The sequence below is a fragment of the Gadus morhua genome, chromosome 13 (assembly GCF_902167405.1).
Source record: "Gadus morhua chromosome 13, gadMor3.0, whole genome shotgun sequence".
Lineage (NCBI taxonomy): Eukaryota > Metazoa > Chordata > Actinopteri > Gadiformes > Gadidae > Gadus > Gadus morhua.
In genome coordinates this window covers 24,847,173-24,856,920 of record NC_044060.1, presented here as the reverse complement: position 1 = coordinate 24,856,920, position 9,748 = coordinate 24,847,173, and the positions used below count along the sequence as shown (strand labels likewise).

Here is a 9,748-nt window from a genome sequence, read left to right as displayed (position 1 = left end):
TATTAATAAATAAATTAATAATCTTTATTAATTACCAAACTAAGAACATAAAGGCGCAATGCGTTTTAATAAAACGATTCCAATAGACGGAATGTCCGATGGTGACGCCACTGAGGCTATAGCTGACGATGCTCTTAGCGTCCTACGAGTACCTACGAGCACCCCTGGAGTACTCGTTAGCTACGAGCGTTTTCAAGACGTTCGTTCCCAACGATGCTTTCGGGAAACGCGGTGAAAACTCTACGATGCCCTTTCGACGCACTTCACGATCCACTTAGGCTAACGACGCTTTCGGGAAACGGGGCCCAGTTCCATCCAGAGCTCTGAACCCCTCCACGTGAGGGGTTCTGTAGTCGGGGGACTACAGAGGACCCCGGGGCCTGGGGAGAGGGGGACGGCTGGGGTCCTTGGCTGCAGCTGATCTCTGCTGGGCCTTCCTGGGAGGACGAGCGGGGTCGGGGCCCAGAGCGGGGCCAGGGCCCGGGGCGGTACCCAGCAGGGAGCCCTGCCATGTGGGGATCTGGGCCTCCACAGACACCCAGTACTGTGTCTGGGAGAGGACAGATGACAGGTACAGATCAGGGATCATTGATTGGACTCTTGTGTATTAATCAATGTTGATCTATTTGTAGTCGAGTTAGTCCTTAAAGGTCTTGATGTCCATTGAGTGATCCACCTAAATTCCATGGTTATATGAACCAGTGGTCCAGATCAATAGTGCTTTAGTTTGTTCAGAACGTGACACTACAGCATGCTGCATAATGCTGCAGGCTGTTTTTATAAGTGAAGACAAGCGATGCTAGCCCCTACCTCAAGAGATAGGAGATGTGGGTCAGTCATCTGGCTCTTGCTCAACAGCTCCTCAGTCTTCCTCACATCCTGCGTCAAAAGACATTTCATACAGGATGGCTGGTTGGCATTTATAGAAAAAACACACGTATAAATGTGGCTAATAAAACAACAACACACATAGTGTTAGACAGACATACAGACAGGCATACAGAGAGATAAAGAGACAGACAGAGAGAAAGACAGGCAGACAGACAGACAGAAACAGAGAGAAAGACAGAGAGACAGAAACTGAGACAGGCAGGCAGACAGACAGAAATAGAGAGACCGACAGACAGGTGGACAGAGCGATAGAGAGACAGAGAGACAGAGCGATAGAGGGACAGACACACAGACATACCTCTAGGAGCCTGCGGTTCCTCTCCATAGCGGTCTGGATCTCCACCGTTGTTCCCTCAGGTGGTCCTGCTGATGTCGGATCCACACGTCTGAGAGGAGCTCCGCTCTCCTCTCTAAACTAATCAAACACCGAACCACAGATCAAAGTTACTCTAAACCAATCAAACACCGAACCGCAGATCCAGGTTACGGTGAACATAAGGCTTCTCGTTTTTAATGCTGATAATAAATGTGAGGGACACACACGATTAAGTTGAACACATTATTGTGTATGATATGTAGGCCTAAGGCAAAATAGTGTGCGGTGCTGGGTCCTCACGTGTCTTCGTAGTTTCTGCTCAGCGCAGTCTCTCCGGACTCGGACATGTTCAATAGAAACACTTCCGCCTCCGCGCTTCAGTATCCATGGCAACACAACAGGGACCCTCTGCCCGCTGCCTGCTGGTGGTGCTCAGTACTTTTACGTAAAACACATGGTAAGCAGGGGCGTAGCCATCAATTCAGAAGTGAGGGGGACAAATTGTTCAGAGGTCTATTGAGTGATTTATCATCCTCTCGCATTCAGTTGCAACTCTCCTTAGTGGCTACGTAACCACAAACAGCACAGCACCAGGGGACCGACTTTAGTTCTTTAAAATGATATACTATCAAACTCTAAAGTCAAAATCTAAAGCTGCCAAACTCTGGTTGAGTTGACACAGAATGACCCTCGAGCATCTACAGGGTAAGTAGCCAGATAATTAAGTGCCAAATGAAAATACTGAACACGAAAAGTTCTGTAAAACACCATTCCTGTTGCAAAATTATCAGCACCAAAATAAAATGGAAGTGACAAGGTAATAGTGTAATAAGCAACATAATTTAATGGCAAGAAGTGACAAGTGAAAGTGACAACAATAAACATATCGACATGAAGATGTAGCTATTTTACATTTGCCGTCGTCAACTATGACAGCACAGATGTGCGAAATTAATCAAATCAATCAAATCAAAATCAAATCAAATTTATTGTTATTTTGTTGATTGAACAACAAAACGAGAAGGCGTTTCTCAGGGATCAAGATCAAGAACACATACATTACAAACAAACGTCCCAATGATGAATAAATAAAGTCCAGTGGGAAGATTTAGGACGCTGGTCTATTGAGCATCCTGACAGCTTGAGGCAGGAAGCTGTTCCGCAGCCTGGTGGTGGAGCATCTTAAGCTGCGATAGCGCTTCTTGGAGGGTAGGAGCTTAAAGAAGTTGTTCAGAGGGTGAGAGAGGTCTCTCACTATTTTCTGGGCCCTATTCCTGCAGCGGCTTAGGAATATGTCCTGGACAGAGGGAAGTGAGGCTCCAAAGACCTTTTCCACTGATCTCACCACTCTTTGCAGGGCCTTTTTGTCCGCCGCACTGAAGCTGGAGAACCAGGTAGAGATGGCGTACGTCAGCACACTCTCCACTGCCCCCCTGTAGAATGTGGTGAGGATACTGGTAGGTAGTGAGGCCTGATGGAGTTTCCTCAGGAAGTACAATCTCTGTTGGGCTCGCTTCACTAGCCCAGTGGTGTTTTTGGACCAGGAAAGGTTGTCAGAGATCTGTACTCCCAGGAACTTGATGTTCTCCACCTTTTCCACTTCACGATTACTGATGCAGAGGGGTGTGTGCTTAGGTTGTGATCTACGGAAGTCCACGATCATTTCCTTGGTCTTTTCCGCATTGAGCACCAGGTTGTTGTCTCTGCACCAGCTCTCAAACAGATTGACCTCCTCTCTGTAACAGGATTCCTCATTCCCATGAATGAGACCCACGACTGTAGTGTCATCTGCAAACTTAACAATCATGTTGTTCTTGTGCCTTGGCACACAGTCATGGGTCAGCAGAGTGTACAGCAGAGGACTGAGCACACATCCCTGGGGGGATCCTGTACTCAGTGTGATGGATTTGGAGATTTTTTTCCCAACACGAACTGACTGTGGTCGCTCCAACAGGAAATCCAGTATCCAGTGACAGAGGGTGGGGTTTAGGCCCAGGAGGAGAAGTTTATCCATCAGTCTCTGCGGCAAGATGGTGTTAATCAAGACTAAGACCAGTGGTGGCTGGTGATCAAAAATGTTTGTGGGGCCCAGTAATAAACAGGGGGTCTGGGGTCCCCCCCCCCCCTAAAAAAATTGAATTAAATAGATTTGATTTCCGGTATTTTGATGCATTTTGGGTATGGCCACTACCTATTTACATACTATTCATTCAGATTCATAGCCTACATCCTGACTTGCAGGGCCTGGACAAGCTTAAACTGCATATACAGACCTACTTATGGCCATTCCAGCAGCCATTGATATTTTACCCATTGTTGTTATTCTGATATTGAGACAAATCATGATCACTGTCCAATAGCGTCCATTTTTGGTGAGTCTCAATGTCTACTTCAAATGAAGTTAGAAATATGGTACAGTTGCTTCATTTTCAAACATCCATGTCAGTATTTACCTTTTGAACTAAGGGAATCTAAGGCTACAGGCTCTCCTGACTATATTACAAAATAATATTTTCAGTTTTAGATTTCTTTTAGACCCAAGTAGAAACAATAATATAATAAAAATGAAATAATGGTTAGATAAACTAAATAGTAATAAAGTTTCGATGTTGATTATCCTCTACAGTTAAATAATTGTGATGTTAATATTTGTGGCCCTTCTTTGGACCTTGGGTGACATGTGTATTTTTCGAACTTAGCACGGACTGCAAGGTGCATTCCATTTTCCATGAAAGCAATACTGGGTGCCCCCAGACATGTGTTATCACATGTCAGTCATGGTCTAGTCACAAATATGTGCAAAACAACCGTGAGAACAAGTTCTCATGCACTGTAAAAACGAAAACTCAAAATTGTTGGTCTCATTATGATTTCTGAGTAAAATGAATATAAAACATTTAGTATTCATGTACAACTGTGCAATGCAATTTAGTCCAACCAACAATGTTGAGTTTTGGGTCAAGAGTTGGGCTCACTGTAGTCTCTTTGTTAGCAAGACACACGGGTTCAAGTCAGACTTCTGTCTGAGGCTGGGCCAACTACGGTGCGCATGCGCATTTCGACACTACCCCCCTGGGAGTCTGGGTATTCGTGATGCCGGTTGGGAAAAAGGGGTTTATTGCCTTTTGTCAATTTGTTTCTGTTAGGTTAAGTTGGGTTAACGGGTTTGGGGTCTTTATTGTTTTTGTGTTGTTTATTGTGCTTAGTGTTGCCGCCACCGTTACCGATACTTGCATGTCCGTTGGTTGGATGTGCGGTGCGCTTTTTTAAATAATATTAACCTTAATTTGAAATATTAAGTTAACACCCCTGAATTATTTTATTGAGTTTGTAAAATATAAAAATCTTAGTTGGTATAACTAACTTTCAAGTTTGTCTAAAGAACAAAATCACGTTTTTGATGGGCTCAAAACTCACAAATTGATTGCAGTAAGTTGCCTTGCAATTTTGAGTTTGCCTAACTTTTTATTTTTTACAGTGTGGTTGTTGTGCTTACTTTAGAATAATATAAGTAAAAAAATATTTTGCAGTAAAACAACTCTTAAGAGTACAATTTATCCAAAAAGTTACTCAAGGAAATGTAACAGTAATTATCACTAGGTACTATCACCTCTGCACCTAGCAAGCGATTTGACATAGGTAACAGTTAACAATTAATTGGCTGCTGGTTTGCTGAAAATGCTTGAAACAGATCTGAATCAACGTCTCTGTGATTGAAATTACAACAAGACAGCGGTGTTTGCCACCTGGCTCCGCCTGCTCATGGTGCCTTCAAAGGCGGCTCGGAAGAACGTGTTTACACGTGTTAAAAATGAATTGAATGGTTGTAATGGCTGTAAAAAGTGCGGGGGACAGAGGGCACAGATACGGGAAGTGCGGGGGACATGTCCCCCGCGTACCCCGCGTGTGCTACACCCATGATGGTAAGCATGTGACTTTTAAAAGTTGGCATCAGATTCGCAGCATCCGATTCGGCAGTTTAGGAAAAGGTTAGGGGATTCTTAACGAGCGGCATGGAGGGACTGATTCTTCGTTGTTTGACCTCTCCAGTCGCGGTAAAGCCGCTTTAATTGGTGTAGATTATCTAAGAGAGTCTAAACAGTCTTTAAAACACAGTTTACAATTTATGTAACCTTTATTTGATTTGTTTAAATATCAAAAAGGGGAGATTTCACTGCTTTTTTTTTGCATCTGGACCATCTTAAAACTTTTTGCAAATGACGCCAATTGTGAACCCATATCGCGGAACAGCCCGAGATGAAGCCTCGAACTTCACACGCTACGTCATTTCGCCTATGTGAATCCTACTCGATACGGAGCTTTGCTCGGGGGAGGAGCCGAGGTACTCGACACACGCCCCGATGCCTCGACCCAAACCATAACATCAATAATAGCACAAGCAGTAGAGATTAAACACTTCTTTATAATAAGATAGCTTGATTGTAGAATAGGCCTGCCCTATACCACGAAGCTCGCTGAACATACCCAGGCTTTCTTGGGAAAACCTGGCTCGACAGAGCCGCAACTCGCAATCAGAGTTAAATGGTACCACGAAGCTCACTTTAGATTCAATTAGTTGAACCAGGTTTTCCGCTTTAGGTTCATTGCGCGTTCACGTGAAAGGGGCGTTTTTTGCGTCATTTTTCCCACCTTTACGATAGATCAAGCAGTCTATATGAGTATAAGTGAAAAGATTCTGCATATTGTCTGTAAAATAACTATGCCAAATGCAGAATTGTTCGCCATTAATCCAAATAGAATGATGATGATTTAAAAATGCATAAGCAACGTCCATCCTGCCTTATTCTATCATTTAGGGAATTCACTTTAAATACACCCTATTTAAGAAATGTATCGCATGTTTTCGACCGCTGAGAGGTAGCGGCTGTAGCGTAGTGGATTAGTATAAGACCCGAACGCCAGCGACCGGGGTTCAAATTCGTCGGTCTATCATCATGCAATTTACCCCCATAGATGTGGTGCCAGCACGGCCTTGAAAATATGGGTTCAAGTTCGAAGTAAGCACAAAAATATAATTCCATAGGCTTTAGTGAGATTATGAGTATGAGTGTAAAGAGTATCAGCTTACGATGAGGAGGCATATTCAAACTTCTCGTTTGAATATTTGCTACTACCACCAAGATATGCATGAGAATTAGGACTTTTTAAGCTTCACATAAATTCGCGTCACTTGGGAGTCGAACCCCCCGGGCAAAAATTCAAGACTGACGCGCTACCTCCACTCTAGCACTCTGTCACTGAGACACAATGCGCAACAGTAATCATTGTCTACATAAGGTCCAAAAGGACGATCAAATAACGAACACCCTCTGATGAGAATCTGTATCTCTCATGAAGAACCCCAATTTCGTTGTTTGCACAATGACAATAAAGTCTGAAATCTGAATATCGTCAGACAATGCCAAGGGATCGGTTCTGTCCCGTAAAACCCTTGTCTCCGGAGAAGTGCGCCGGGGTCCACGGGAACACCCACAAATGGTGACGCCATTGTCAGAGGAGGGGCTAGGAAGCTGCGCACGCCGATTTAAGTAGCCGATCTCCGGCTAGACTAAGCCGAAAAACTGCTCCCGACCAGGTTTGGTTGCGAGCATAAGTCACCATGGTGATACAGCGACGCTAAAAGAGATCGACTTTCGTGGTACAACTAACCCAGGCTTGAAGCTCAACATACCTCGCTAACCCTCTAAGCGAGCTTCGTGGTACAGGTCTCTCTGTCTCTCCGTCCCTCTCTCTCCGTCTCTCTCTCTCTCTCTCTCTCTCTCTCTCTCTCTCTCTCTCTCTCTCTCTCTCTCTCTCTCTCTCTCTCTCTCTCTCTCTCTCTCTAGAGAGGGACTCTGGACTGTCAGTAAGTTAGTGCAGAGTCTTGCATTAATATACACTCAGTAAATACATCTGCACAACCCGGGCTCCCTTCCATAAGTAGCTCCGTATGCCACACAGGCAAGGTCAAGACAAGTCATTCAATTGCTTGTGAAATAAATGTGTCTAAGTATCGGAACAGGGACACAATTCTTAACCATATCTACATGGCAGCTAGAGATAAGATGCTAAACATAGACTCAAACCGATTTAAAATACCGTTAGCCCAGAAGAGCATGGGCAGGGACATAAACACACGATCAGAAAAGTTACATCAAAACTCATACTTTATTTATTTTTTTATGTATAGCAATACCATTTACATATTAAATAACACTAGAATAGAATGCTTTGATATAGCTTTCAACAAAACCAAACATATTTTTTATCTTCATTTAATGTTACAAAAGAAGAGGGCCACCTGTCTGCGATGGGAGATGGAGGGAGGAAGGGAGGACAGGAGGTAATTTATCCTCACTTTCATGGGACAGCCAAGTCTGAGCCTCTGGAGGAGTGGAGCCAGCCAGAGGGAAAATGTTTGAGCAACTTCACATTCACCACCTGGCGCACAATGGAAGTTATGGAGGAACAACTGGGATTTGATGAAGAACCACAAACAAACAGTTTTCCTTATTTTACCACCACCATAAGGGTTGACGCCAAGTTGAAATAAGAGAGAGAGAGAGAGAGAGAGAGAGAGAGAGAGAGAGAGAGAGAGAGAGAGAGAGAGAGAGAGAAGAGAGAGAGCTTAATATGAAAATATAAATTCTATGATTATATACCTGAAATACCTGTGTTGGAGGAACACCCTGCAAGCGTACGTTAACACAAGAGAATCCACAAACAGGAGTTGCTGATTTATTCACAGAAGGAGTTGGACTATGGCAGTTTCCTCGAAGGTTGAATGACAACCCAATGTCAACCCAAATTTTGTCAAATCTAACTATTCAGGTTGAACAATTACAACTTGTTCCCGTTAAAAGGTAAGCTGAGCAAGTGCTCCAGTCTCCAGTTAAGCTTCACAATAATTTGTATTGATAGTTTAAAAGGTGTCAGCATTTGAAGGCAACAAGGGAACAGTGATGGTTAGTGAAGGACTCACAAGGAGGCGGAGGACTCACTATGAGGAGGACTCACTAGGCGGACTCACTAGGAGGACTCACTAGGAGGACTCACTGGACTCACTAGGAGAAGGGAACCCTCAGACAGACAGAATACTGGTCTGGCTGGACACTGGGAGACTTGTTTGAATACATGATTTATCTCGGTTTTTCTAATTGAACACATTGCAGCTTTGTCAAAACATGTAACCTTAAACAGACACACACAACATTTGCAATGTCTATGAATGCTAATGCATAATGAAAAACATTGAACATTATAATCTTGTCAAAAAAAGAATGCATGAATGCAAATAATGCATAATATCTCATGGATATTTTGTGCAAATCCTGTGTCAACAACAATAGGCTGAAAAAACGATGTTGACAAAATGAAGATATTTAAATGTACAGAAACTTGCATCAGATCACCAGCGCCTCCACTCACTGCCTCTCTCCAAGATTTCTAAAACCAAAGAATGCTCGTACGTACAGCGAAGTCTGGACCAATCATGGTTTTGTGTAGCAAGAACAAAAGGGTGAGGTGTATGACCTTTGCTTGTTTACAATGCGATGATTTGAGTCTTTGGTAAAAGTGGAAACCTTAAACAGCATTTACCCTTAACATTAATAATAAACTAGAAGACATTTAAATGTGGGTGTTATTGTGCTGTAAAGTCCTTCATATTTCAAGTGTTTATTTAATATCATCAGTCAGAGCAAAATAAGAACTGTACAACAGAAGGTAGAGAAGTAAACGTTGTGTCCAAATGTATAAAATAATATAACTGTGTGTGTGTGAAGATGTAGATGTATGAAGATAGTAAAATATAAATTACCTTAAACCTGGGAAAAACTATTTTTGAATCATCTCTGAGTGGAGAGAGAGAGAGAGAGAGAGAGAGAGAGAGAGAGAGAGAGAGAGAGAGAGAGAGAGAGAGAGAGAGAGAGAGAGAGAGAGAGAGAGAGAGACAGACAGACAGACAGACAGACAGACAGACAGACAGACAGACGGACAGACGCAGAGACGGAAAGTCAGACAAAAAGGGACAGAGGGACAGAGACAGAGCCAGAGAGAGAGATAGACAAAGAGAGCGAACACTTGGATAAATCAGCATGTAAGGGAACAGAAGCTATGTACAAAAAGCCTTAAAGAAAGAACAGAAGAAACTCCAGATCACTCTTGTTCCAACTCTCAACACTTGGCACTCCTCCTCAAGGTAGAACAACGATGGAACCCGGGTTTCTGGTCACACCGCTGGTTCATCCGTTCTTCTTCTGAGTTTCCTGCTCATGGAGGCCGTCAGCGTGGGGTCTCTGTGTCGGTGGGCGGTGTGGACGTATACACAAGGCTGTGAGTTTGGATGGCCTAGCAGCATAGAAAACAAGGGTAAGGGGCCCCAGAGCCCAACGCGAGGGCCTAGTTGGGCCCCCACGTCCTAGCTAGTGAAGAGCTTAGCTAGGGGAGGCCATCGTGTGTTCCCAAAACAAAACAAAAACAGAGATTGACTGGTCCAAGGATGGAGGCAACAAAGGACATGTACAAAATCACAAAACGTAA

The 9,748-nt window shown here is 43.6% G+C and overlaps 1 protein-coding gene across 1 annotated transcript; it reads right to left on the bottom strand.

Moving 5' to 3' along the window:
- Positions 1–233: 233 nt before the first annotated feature.
- On the bottom strand, positions 234–1,613 carry cep15 (centrosomal protein 15). The gene is made up of 4 exons (XM_030375385.1): positions 1,508–1,613; positions 1,190–1,306; positions 811–879; positions 234–550 (listed from the first exon to the last, which is right to left on the bottom strand). The coding sequence occupies exons 2-4, from the start codon at positions 1,214–1,216 to the stop codon at positions 362–364; spliced, it is 285 nt and encodes a 94-aa protein (XP_030231245.1). The 5' UTR covers positions 1,217–1,306; positions 1,508–1,613; the 3' UTR covers positions 234–361.
- Between the last annotated feature and the right edge of the window lie 8,135 nt (positions 1,614–9,748).